At 37.5% G+C, this 13,474-nt stretch overlaps 1 protein-coding gene across 2 annotated transcripts in view; it reads right to left on the bottom strand.

Moving 5' to 3' along the window:
• Positions 1-13,474, bottom strand: part of LOC106051598 (soluble guanylate cyclase 88E-like) — a 152,350-nt gene that overhangs the window by 106,536 nt on the left and 32,340 nt on the right. The window contains exon 1 of one of the 2 annotated variants that reach the window (XM_056044481.1): positions 4,385-4,821. The exons of the other annotated variant lie outside the window; for it this stretch is intronic. Coding sequence (XP_055900456.1) covers positions 4,385-4,468 — 84 coding nt within the window. The 5' untranslated portion in view covers positions 4,469-4,821. Of the gene's footprint in view, positions 1-4,384; positions 4,822-13,474 lie in introns of those variants that run through there. 2 annotated transcript variants of the gene reach the window in all.

The following is a 13,474-nucleotide window of genomic DNA, read 5'->3' as shown; positions in this document are numbered from 1 at the left end:
TTCATAACCGGTTTTTACTTGCAGATTTGTTTTGAAATAATGTTCTAAGTCCTACATTGAAAGTCTAATATTGCCTTTATGTTCTTATTATTGTGTGCTGCAAACGTACAAAAGAAAATAAAGTTTCCCCTTTCAGACCTTGGGGTCTATAGGCCAGATGATGTAAAAGTCATCTGTTTCTGTGGTCCACGGTTAATGAGGGTGTTAAGTAGCCTGCATAATGACCAACCGCCTTTACTTTCCCCAACTAATGTCTAGTACCCATTAGAGCTGAGTGGACTCAGAGGCGCCCTAGAGATCCCTAAATTAAAAATCCCAGTCTTCCCCAGGAATCGAACTCAGGACCCTCCTGTTTGGAAGCCAAGCGCTTTACCACTCAGCCACGGCGCCTCCGTGATAAAAAAGGTAGAAGCTTAGATAATTTGACTCAGAAGTGTGACAGACAACTATTTTCTCTCTCTTTCTCTCTCTCTCTGTCTCTGTCTCTCTCTCTTTCTCTAACAGAAACATAGACATGTTTGTATTACAAATATGAGTACATATTATCAGGACCCTGAACCCCAACAAGCCTGGGAGACCTATCACTTACAATAGCTCAAAGCACTGGGCAGCTATCTAAGTCACCTATGAATGGTCATTCGAAGACAGGAAGTAATGGCCATCTAGTCAATAGATATGTTATACTGCGATTGGCAAGTCTGGGCAAACGTGTCAGACCTCTGACTTTCCCGCGCGCGCGAGTGCGTGCGTGTGTGTGTGTGTACATATGTGTTTGGGAGAGTGTGTTAGACGTATAACGCTAGCCGGACAAAACAAGAAGTATATGACGTCATCCTGGCCAGTTAGAAAAGATTCCGTGGCAGCGGTGACTTGAGATTAACCTGAAACAAAATATCAATCTAAATCAATTGTCCTTATCCCGTGAGATTTCAAAAGTAGTTCTCTGGCAGTAAGGATTTTTTTCAAGGCTTTCCTCGTCTGCCGGAACTGCGTAGGGATTTCTAACTACATTGGAGTGCAGGGGCGGTGTTTCTTGACATTTAAACACCGTACAAGAGAATATCCAAGACTGCACTATTTAAGTTTTTGCTTCTCTCTTTTTCTTTTTTCCCTCTTTCTCTCTCTCTCTTTCTCTCGCCCGCTTTTTCTCTCTCACTCTTTCTCTTTCATTGCTCTCTCTTTCTCCCGCTCGTTCTCACTCTCTAACCTTTCTCAATCACTCTCTTTCTCTTTTGTTTGTTATGTCTTTCTTGCATTGTTTATGTCTGCTTTTCTGCCTTACTCTCTCTCTTTCTCTCTTATTCTCTCTCTCTCTTTTCTTTATCTATCTCTTTGCCCCTCTCTTTGTCTCGTTATCCTTCATTTGACTTTTATTTTTCCTCCTCTAGTACTGATGTTCCCTCATTAGCGTCTCTCTTTCTCTCGATTTCTCTATCTATCTATCTATCTATCTATCTATCTATCTATCTATCTATCTATCTATCTATCTATCTATCATTTCCCTTTTGAAGTATAAATTAGCTAAACCATAGGCGTAGCCAGGATTTTTTTTCGGGGGGGGGGGTTGGGGGGGATTTGTTTTCTCCCCCCCCCCCTCCCCGCGCAAAAAAATATACTTGTATGTATGTATGTGTGTGTGTGTATTTAATCTTTATTACATTCTGACCCATCATTCTTTCGGAAGACGCTTATTTTGCCCTAGAATAGGTTCTTCCTGGAGTTAGTGGGAAAATAGTAGACTCCCCGCTATGGTAACAAAGGGGTCTGGGGGAGCGCTAGGAGCTCCCCCAGCGCGGGGCGGAGCCCCGCCGCCAAGCACTATTTCTGATATTGAAAGCCAACAAAATGCATATTCTGAGGTATTTACAGTGCATTTTTCTGCTCTTAAAACGTTTTATTTCAAAAACCTAATGTGCTATTCTTACTGACTTAGACCCTCATAGGCGCATTTGCCGTTAAGCTGTTTCCATAGAAATCTGTCACTGGTAATGTCTGAAGCCTCTTCCCACCTGCTCTGGGGACCTCCATGAATGTGTGGCGCCAAGTTGTATTAGGATGTCATCGCAACTCTTCTTATGCCTAATTCATTTTGTCGAAGAACATGTCCCGCAAACCTCATGCGACGCTCTGTCACAATCTTACTAAGGGGTCGAGTTCCAGTTCGGCATAGGATTTCCTCTATTTACACCCGATCTCTATAACTGACTCCTAAAATCCGTCTTAGCCATCTTTGTTGAGTCACATTTAGTGTTTTTAGATTTTATATCGAAAAGTGAAGTTTTATCGTCAAAATCATCTGTTGGGGGTCTTAAACTAAAAAATCTCTGGAGTTATGTTGTTTTTTTTAAATTCAAAACCCCATTTAGCTACGGTCATAGAATTTAGTAACTGTAGTTTGCTTTAGAATAATATTGAAGATAGAGGTTTTCCACCTCAAAACGCTCTGTGGGGGGATATTAAACTCAAAACCATATGGAGGGGTTTTAAACTTTTTAAAAAAGTCATCTGTAGGAAGGGGGGTTTAAACTCGAAACTTATTTTGGCTACGCTCATAGATTTCTGAATGTGTAACTTTCTTTTTTTTTTATATTGAAGAGCTATTTTTTAGCTTCAAAATCCACTGGAGGGGAGTTTAAACTCAAAACCACTTTGACTACACTCATAATATTTTGAGTGTATAATTTGCTTTGTTTTTAATATTAAAAAGGTATTTTTTACCTTCAAACCCCGCTGAAGGGGGGTTTAAACTCAAAACTGAGTCAAAACCCATTTAGCTACGCTCATAAACTTTTGAGTGCATAATTTGCTTTTTTTTTTCATATTGAAGAGGTATTTTTAGCTTCCAACCCCGCTGAAGGGGTGTTTAAATTCAAAATTGAGTCAAAACCCATTTAGCTACGCCCATAACATTTTGAGTACGTAATTTGCGTTATTTTTATACTGGGTATTGAAGAGTTATTTTTTAGCTTCAAACCCTACGGAAGAGGGGGTGGGAGTTAACTCAAAACCCCTTCGTAATTTTCTTTTTTTATATTGAAGAGGGGGTTTATCGTAAATTTTGGATGGGGTTTAAAAAAACAAAATCTTCATTAACTGTGCTCGTGAAATTTGGGGGATTGTCATTTACATTTTTTGGGTTTTGTGTTATAGAAGATGGGAATTTAACTGCGAAAACCCCTGGTAGGGGGGTTTTAAACTCAAACCCCCCTTAGTAGGGGGTTTTAAACTCGAACCCTCCTGGTAGCGGGTTTTAAACTCAAACCCCCCCTGGTAGGGGGTTTTAAACTCAAAACCTCCTTTGCTGTGCTGGGGCAAGTGATAGTTCAGTATTATAATCTCACCTAAAATAAACAAAATCAAAGCAAAAAATCAGTCACTAAAGGGATTTCATTTCGGGGGGGGGGGGGTTGAACCCCTAACCCCCCCCCCCCCCCCGGCTACGCCCATGAGCTAAACTCCATGTGTAAGATATGTGTATAGTGAAATTTCTGTTCGTTAATGAATTGGTGTCTTGTTTGTCATCGCGGCTACAGGGAGTATAAAGCCTTGGTTCCCAAAGTGGCCCGTACGTCGCCGCTCCCTAAGATTCACCCCCCCCCCCCCCCCCAAGAAATGGGAGGTATTATTCTGGGAGTCCGTTAAAACTAAAATTGGTTTGGGAGCCCCTAATTATTATATTGTTATGGTATTTATCCTTTTCTCTTTCTTATAGGATTGTTATGTGTGTGCGTATATGTTCTGAGCAGTAGTAACTACGATAGTGTATGCAAGAATTAGCATTAGAAAAAAGGTTTCTTAACAGTTGATTAACATTTTAAATTTTTATTTCATTGTGTATTTTAATGTAGATTGATTCTATATTGAAATCTCTTTTGATTAACATGAAAGTGTGTAGAATACTTGGTAGAATCTTTACATTGAGTTCAACTTGAAATTTAAGTAGCAATTATACATAAAACATTTAAACCATAATCTTCAAATACAAAAACAAAACCTTATAAAATACTCAAAAAGACACAAAGATTAAGTCACATTCCATGTTCACTATATAATTGTATAAATGCTCCTTCTTCCTTAGTGCTAGGGTTGCCTGAGTCAGCCAGGAAAACCAATGACTTGGCAGAATTTCATTCATCAATTAACATCCATGACTAGATTGACCTATGAACACGTAATCATCTTTTTTGAAGTAACGTCTAAATTTCAAAAGATAAGATAAGACTAATAGGGCGAGGTTATAGTGACCCATGGTCAGGCAATTTTCATGCTTCTTACCAATGTGTGTGTTAACATGTTTATTGTGTGTGTGTGTGTGTTTGTCCAGATTGATTACTTAATAAGCTAATTATTTCAAGGTATAGTGGCAATTAAATCAAATACTTACCACAATACACCAATCAATTTTATCCGCTTCGTCAAGTGTCATGTTTCCAGCCTGGTCAGCTGACTTTAACATGGGACTCTCCATATCAAATTTCACTTAAGCAAACACCAATAAAATGACGCAACTTCCGTTGTCCATAAAGAGAAATAAAATAACTAAACACGCAAATTACCAAAAAGTCTGAGCGTAGGAATAGATTTCTGTTAAAATGTTATTGTTATTTACACACACATATCTGTCTTCCTACGCCATGAAAAAAAAGTCCCACAAAATGAAGATCTAAAAAACTTTGAAAATTGACCAAAAAGAAGATCTAGAGATAACCAGGAGTTGTGACTTTTGAAATGGACACATTCCTGTTAGTCACGAACCTGTTGGCTAGTGTACTCACGTGCCCACTCATGCTGCACGGTAGGCGCTCACCCGCAACGCTTTTGTCATTACAGAGTAGAAACCAAAATTAAACCTAATCAAGATTTGAACACTCCACTTAGATTATAGGCATGAAATAAGATATCTCTTTACAAAATCAAAAGTAAAGAACTCGTTAGGAGCTGTTTCTTTATTTAAGAGTTTTAACGTAATTCTACAGAGCTAATAAAAATGTGCAAAAATTATATGATTTTTAAAAAGTATAGTCTATCAATGCTCTCCTATTATGTACCCCGGATACTTTATGAATTCATCACATAGGACATACAAAGTATTTGTATTTTTCACAATAAAAGTTAACCACAGTAATCTTTTCCATGTTTACATTTTCATTTTCAAGAACCTTTTTTTTTTTAATTAAAATACGGTAAGAGAGAAAGAAAAAAAGAGAAAGCGATGTAAAGAAATGCGGGTATAATATAATAGAAAATAAAGGTAAAATAAACCAATCGTGGTAATATAATAGAAAATAAAGGTAAAATAAACCAATGGTGGTAATATAATATAAAATAAAGGTAAAATAAACCAATGGTGGTAATATAATAGAAAATAAAGGTAAAATAAACCAATGTCAAGACGCCATATCGAAAGTTCACTGTTGGCAACTAAAGAATAAAAATGACTTTGTGCTTCAAAGCAAAAGCGCTTTAAAAAATTTGATTCTGCAGTGGCGGAAATAAAATTACATTGTCAATTAAAAATACTTAGCTAATCAAAAAATACTTTCGTATTCTGTACACCGGCTACAATCCAGAAAAAGCTTGGCTATTTATCAGTATACTCCCATGTAAGAAAATGTCCGCTTCTTTAAAATGAAGTTGTAAAATTGAAATGGCTGGTAGAAAACCTAATAACAAAGTCTCTAGACACTATCTATTTAATTTTCTATTTAGGTTTAATTATTTACGCAAATTAATGATCTCTGCTACATGTTTAAACTATTACAATCGAGTTTTCACATTATATAAGGCCTAAGCCACCTAGCACTAGACCCTAGCCGTTTCTCTAGTGGAATTTCTGAGTTGTTTCCTAAATAGATGTGGTCACATTTTCAACAGAGATGAACAAGGTTGTTAATTTCGTCTTTCCTTACGATATGCACACACACACACACACACACACACACATGACGCAGACTTTGTCGTAAAAGAATCTCCCATTTGTTCCGCACTGCCCCGTGCCGTATAAATAGCATTCGGCGCTATCAGTGAAGCGGGTCTACACAGATGCCGCTTAGATAGCCACTAGGTGACCCCTTCCCTTCCCCCCCCCCCGGTCCCCATTCTTAGCTCCCCCTCCTCTTCGCCACCTCCATTCACGTGAATCCTCTACCTCCCATCTCACTCCGTCATCCTGATATATTACTTCCCCCTTACTCTCTCTCTCTCTTCATCTCTCTCTCTCTCTCTCTCTGTAACAATACAGTGTGTAGATTTGCAGTAGATGTCTTGATAGAAAAAAAAAAACGCAAGGGGTGGACAACTCGTGATTGAATTTCGCCACATTTTCACAAGACTCAGAGAGTCACGTGTTTACCTCAGCAAATACATCCGGGGGGGGGGGGGGTCCATTGAAAAGACAACTCGCAATACATTCTGAATGTTAACCATTCTCTAATTAATGAGTGAGCCAATGAAATACACAAGCACAGGGGCGAACTAGCTGGGGGAGGAGGGCATTTATGGATAATTATTAATGACAGTATGGCTAGTAAAATATCTAAATACTATTCTCTTATTAAAGGGCTGACAGAGAGTCTTGACTGGCCATCGCGTTGTCTTTTATAAAAGATCTCATACATACGTTATGGTTTACAACAAGTAAAATATCAAATGTGATTCTCTAAACAAAAACAAAAAGCTCAATTTTTGTCATGTATCTCAATATTGCAAGATTTTTTTCTATTTTTCCGTGTCACAAATTAATTAATTAATTGTTGATTCGTGTGTTGTCCTTATAATGAACAATTATGTAAAGTTTCAGCTTGATCAAAGAACAGGAAGTAGGGGAAAGGATGTGTACAAGATTTGTACCGGACAGAGTGAGTTGATAGAGGATGTGTACCAGACAGAGTGAGTTGATAGAGGATGTGTACCAGACAGAGTGAGTTGATAGAGGGTGTGTACCGGACAGAGTGAGTTGATAGAGGATGTGTACCGGACAGAATGAGTTGATAGAGGATGTGTACCGGACAGAGTGAGTTGATAGAGGATGTGTACCGGACAGAGTGAGTTGATAGAGGGTGTGTACCGGACAGAGTGAGTTGATAGAGGGTGTGTACCGGACAGAGTGAGTTGATAGAGGGTGTGTACCGGACAGAGTGAGTTGATAGAGGATGTGTACCAGACAGAGTGAGTTGATAGAGGATGTGTACCAGACAGAGTGAGTTGATAGAGGGTGTGTACCGGACAGAGTGAGTTGATAGAGGATGTGTACCGGACAGAGTGAGTTGATAGAGGATGTGTACCAGACAGAGTGAGTTGATAGAGGGTGTGTACCGGACAGAGTGAGTTGATAGAGGATGTGTACCAGACAGAGTGAGTTGATAGAGGATGTGTACCAGACAGAGTGAGTTGATAGAGGATGTGTACCAGACAGAGTGAGTTGATAGAGGATGTGTACCAGACAGAGTGAGTTGATAGAGGATGTGTACCAGACAGAGTGAGTTGATAGAGGATGTGTACCAGACAGAGTGAGTTGATAGAGGATGTGTACCAGACAGAGTGAGTTGATAGAGGATGTGTACCAGACAGAGTTAGTTGATAGAGGTTGTGTACCGGACAGAGTTAGTTGATAGAGGGTGTGTACCAGACAGAGTGAGTTGATAGAGGTTGTGTAACTAGCTGAACACCGCATCCGTAATAACGTTAGAGCTGAGAACGTGCTACTGGCGAGCTTCCATTTCTTGTACACACACATCGTGTTCAACAAACAATAATTAAAGCTTATATTTCTTATAGTCTTGTATAGAATTCACATTGGTGTGAACATCAGAGGCTTAGCTAGTGTGGGAGGAAAGAGGGGGAGAATTAGGAAATCCCCCGATTTAGTGTTTTTACATTAAACATTTAATATTACGCAAAATGCAGGGGCCCCCAAACAGGTTAAGCCCCCACCCCACATGACCCCCAAATGATGGCAAATTCCTAGCTACGCCACTGGTGAACATACAGTAATCTACAATTCCACTCTTACCGAAATTAACCCATAGATGTCGTGTCCAGTCACACGCGCATTACATTGTTGGGTTGATCGGTTCTACGCACGATCTCGGGATAAGCCCTTTATGAAGTCAGTCACAGATTGTTATAATTATCTTCTCGCCAAAAAAAAAGAAGAAAGACCAAAATTTGTTGGGATCTTCTGCCAAAAAGTTCAGTAAAATTACGGATTTGTTTCCGCGCCGCTTGGCACAAAATATGAAACAATTGTTATTGAATCTCGTGATAATTACGCTCACCAAAAAACCTTCACAAAGACATTTAGTTTTGACTATACAGCTAAAATGGCCGACGACCAAACACTAACGCCTATCCACCAAGATACAAGTATAAAACTTCAAATTCAGGACTATAAATGATGTGCACCTTTAACTTCCAATGATTCTGAACACGTAAATGGCTCTACGTTCGTTTATGAAATAGTCGTGTCTTGCCATTATGAAGTTGATTTGAATGATTCGCCATTCGGCTGTATCAATGTGCGCTAAGAATGGATGAAACTAGATGAGCAATCAGACAAGATGACTTTAAATGTAGGAACCAAGAATAGGGAAACAACGTTGACTGTTGACATGAAGGAATAAGGCAATGAGAGCAGAATAAATACATTTGGCTTGTAATAACTGTCTGAATTCTGTTACACAATCTCAAATTATACACTACAATGACACTCTAGATGGGACGTGGTGGCAGAAAGGTAAAGCGCTGAGATTTTGAATTTCGGGATTCTTACAACGTGCCTGAATCCAAGCAACTCTAATGGATACCTGATATTAAATGGGGAAAGTAAAGGCACTTGCCGTTGTGCAGGCCATATGACACCCTCGTTTACCGTCAGCCATAAACAGATAACATTGACATCATCTGCCCAATAGATCACAAGGTCTGAAAGATGTACTTTACTTTTTCATGTCACTAGTGTATTTTGTAACCAGCTTGGCTTAAAAGTTAGAGTGTATGCCGTCTTTACGTAATTAGTTTTTGAACACATAGTCAGCACGTTGAGATAAAAAAAAGTAAAGGCTGGGAAACACCATGAAACAAGAACACTGGGAAGTTTGATGCTTTTCTCTTTTGGTAATACACGATACTTACAGTCAAATAAAGCAGTGGTGCCTAATTCGACCTGAGAGCCATTTTAATTTCCAATACTCTTGTTGCGGGTCACAGCATCGAAAAGGTACAAAAAAAAAAAACGAAAAGAAATCGACCTGAAATTATTTGATTAGAAACTTACGTTAATTAATGAGACATTGGAAGTTTATCTTTTTTTTACGCGTCGGAAAGTGGCTTCATTTCTTTCCTTAAAATGTGAGCAACATTGTCGCTAGTTTTACCACCGACACATTTTTTTGTCACTTTTTTTTTTAATATTCTCATCAATCGCTAGACGTAGTTTAACAATCTTTTATTCGCCGCTTAAACCAAGAATGTCGTCATGTTTGTTTTATAAAGAAGTTGAATGTGTTGTTGTTTTTAGACAGTCACACTTTCTTTATAAAACAAACAAACATGTTGGCTTATTATCATGTTCCACAAAAAGTAAAGATCCGTTCGCTTCTCTTGTTAGATTCTACATTCAGATTCCCATTCCATAAACACACAAATGTTAAAGGTCATAGTACCAATCCATCTGAGTAAAAGTGAGGGCCCTAACGTAGGTAAAGATACATTTTTCACCTCTTTTTGTATTGGGAGTGTGGATTTTCTACACTTTGTGCCGACGTTTCGGCGGGCCGGAAAAAGCTACGTCGCAGACCGGATTTGGTCCGCGGGCCGTATTTTCGGCTTAACAGATAATATTCAATTTAAGATTGTACTGTAATTTTGTTCTACACATTTGTACACTTTTAGATTTGGTTTAGCTTACCAACCAAACACTATGTTACGAGAATCCACACATTCCTAAGTATTCGTTGCAAGATCCAAATTTAAATATTTAGAGAACAAGTTCGAGTGGTTGTCAATCTTGTAATGCCAGAACCGATTTAGACACCTAGTCCACCTCTGGACACACAGATATTGATCCCTACAAACACGTGAGTAACCATCGATACACACACACACACTCACACACATAGACAGACACAGACACACAGAGAGAGACACACACACATAGACACACGCAGAGAGACACACACATATAGACACACATAGATACACACAGACACTCACACACACATACACAGACACACACACACACAAACACACATAGACACACACACACACAAACACACATAGACACACACACTGATACACAAGTAGCTGAAGAATAGCATAGACCAGTGTTTCCCAAACTGTGTTCAGAATGTGCTGAGTGTTTCATTAAGAAAAAAAAGTTTGGTAACACTGGCTGAAACTATTATTTTGTTTTGTTTTTATTTTGCACAAAAACACCTGCCATCAACAGTTTATTGGTAATGTTCTATCTAAAGGTGATTCATAGTACTCTTTGTTTACACATTACATTTTTCAATTGGACTTCATGGAGCTGAAATAGTGCACACAAATTATTATTAGTTCTAAAAATGTAAAGTGTATCAAAGCATCTTCTTTAAAGCGTATATTATCAAAAAAGCTTGCTATTTCTGGATCTGCCTTGACTTTATGAAAGCCTCCAATATCAAAATAAATCAATTTAACAATATGTTTATATCACAATATATCATAACGAATAATATGTCCTTTGTACAAAAAATAATCAATATAACAAATATGTCAATCTCAAAATGTACCGATATCTGTATTTTTATTAAAATTTCGCTAATTGTGTTTCTGATGAGATTTAGTTTAAAACTAAAAAAATAAGAAATAAAATGCAAGTATATAAACTTTTTAAAAATCTATACTAAGTACACCTACATAAAGCCAAGGCGCTGGGTAATAAAAGAACTAGTAGAACTTTAACAGAATGAATGAATTGTTGTAGTTGGACTCAGTGAATATTGTTATCAATCACAAAGAAAATCTTTTCCTATTTTCTCTCCCCCCCCCTCTCTCTTTCTCTCTCTCTCTCTTTTAACAGAAATAAGCGAAAAATATTCTATTTAAATATTACCACATATAATTGTAATTGACAATTGTATAAATAAACTTTCTAAATTTGGAGAAAATGCGCAAACTTTCAAATTGTGACTATTTATTCAATCAAAAGCAGATGCAAAACATGTTAGAGATTCAAAAATTATTAACTACACAGTATAGTGAAACCGTTAGAATATGGAAATGTAGACTTCATTTGCAGTGGATAGGTTTACCTGCCTATACAGATCAACTGAATAGGATCACTTGCCTATACAAATTAATTGAATAAGCTCATTTACGTATACAAATCAAGAGGCTACGCTAATCAAGTTAAGAGGCTCACTTGCATAAACAAATCAAATTGCCTACACAATTCATGAGTCTCACGTGCCTACGCTAATCAAGTTTAAGAGTATCACTTGCCTATACAAATGAACTATATTGCAGTATTAACACATTCAACACAACTGACAGTGGATCGTTTGTTATAACTCCATCAAATATCTGCCAAGAAGACGCCAAAAGATACCGCTAAATGACGTAAGCAATAGAAAAAAAAAATAATTTCCGGAACGATCTATCTAAAATTTAAAAAAACAAACATATTTCCGGAACGATCTATCTAAAATTTAAAAAAAAAACATATTTCCGGAACGATCTATCTAAAATAAAAAAAAAAAACACATATTTCCGGAACGATCTATCTAAAATAAAAAAAAAACAACATATTTCCGGAACGATCTATCTAAAATAAAAAAAAAAACATATTTCCGGAACGATCTATCTAAAATAAAAAAAAAAAACACATATTTCCGGAACGATCTATCTAAAATTAAAAAAAAACAACATATTTCCGGAACGATCTATCTAAAATAAAAAAACAAACAACATATTTCCGGAACGATCTATCTAAAATAAAAATAAAAAAAACATATTTCCGGAACGATCTATCTAAAATTTAAAAAAAAAAAAATCGCAAATATATATATATATAGCGCTATCGCGTGGTGAGCAAGAAATAAGAAATATTGTAATTCATAGAATGTCATCTCAGCAATTTGTTCTGCCTCCTCAGCTTCTGTGGTGATGTGCTGAAGATACATTAAAGTACATTTATTTTATCTGTTTCATTATCATCGAAGACAATTACTTGTGATCGATTACTATGCATGACATCGATTTCATTGTATGACTTCATATGTATGCATCGCATCAAATATGATTTTATCAGGGTTCTTGTATATCAGTCTGTTGTTTGTAACTTAGAGAAGAGAAAAGAGTAAGACAGGAAGGCCAAAGAAAACCTGGATGAAATCAGTGGGACAATAGTCAAAGACGAAAAGACTGGGGGAGTTGCTCAGAGCAGAGTCTCTTCGCCACCTACTGTTGCGGCCCGATGTTCCGCTGGGCGTCAAAAGGATTAAGTCATGTAAGTCAACTAAGAGAAGTCTCTTATTTACTAAAAGTATTCACGAAATGTTTAGATTCATACTACTCACTTTTTGTTTGCTAGTAACCATACCTAAGGAAGGTAATATCTGCATAGCGCTTCTTCTCATCCACTTTAATGACAGAAAACATTAGAGTGTGTCTATAACAAAAAAAAGGCTTTAAATGTCGGCGTTGATTCCTTTCAGATGTACTCTCTTACATCTAACCGTTAGAGATATGTTGTTTTTTCTTGTATTATTACATACACAAGCAGACATACACAAACACACGTTGACAAACATAAACATACATACATAAGCAGACACACGTAAACATACATACATACAGACACACATAAACATACATAAAAATAAACAGACATAAAATAGCGCCGATTTTGTTATAAAGAAAGACAAGAAGACTAGGTTGAGCGCTACTAGGTTTCAAGTGTCAGATGTCGCGCGTGTATGTTTGAGTTTCAAGATGCTATATGTAGAAACAAAACAAAAAAAAGATGAAAGGAATTGAATCATAAAGCTATATTTAGATTTCAAACGATGACTTGGTTAACCGACAGTGTCTAATGGCCAGCTCGCTGCACTGCTACTGCCTAGTCCAGGCACGCCATTGGTGGGAGACCCAGAGCAGCAAATTTTTGTTCAATTTAAAAGACAGGGATTTTATGTTAGCCTTCCCCTTTTGGTTCTCTTAAGGGTAAATTACTCAATCAAAGGGACTAAACTCCATTACTTTCGAAAACGGTGTAAGCCGTCAATTTGTGGATCAAGCGACGTCACTCAGAAGCCCCAGATCGGTATTTCTAGTCGTCAAACCGCTTGACAACACGACAATGTTAGCTGGCCCGGACAAATTGCCAGGGAAGGTTTTTAAAGTGACCTGGATGGTGGACTTAGTAGCAACGGATGGCTGAGCTCGGAATCAAATGTTGGCACAGATATAGGTTGACCTTAATGACAACTTT

Source organism: Biomphalaria glabrata, chromosome 10 (assembly GCF_947242115.1).
Source record: "Biomphalaria glabrata chromosome 10, xgBioGlab47.1, whole genome shotgun sequence".
NCBI classification, from domain to species: Eukaryota; Metazoa; Mollusca; class Gastropoda; family Planorbidae; genus Biomphalaria; species Biomphalaria glabrata.
The sequence above is the reverse complement of the archived record's forward strand: the minus strand, read 5'-3'. Positions and strand labels throughout refer to the sequence as shown.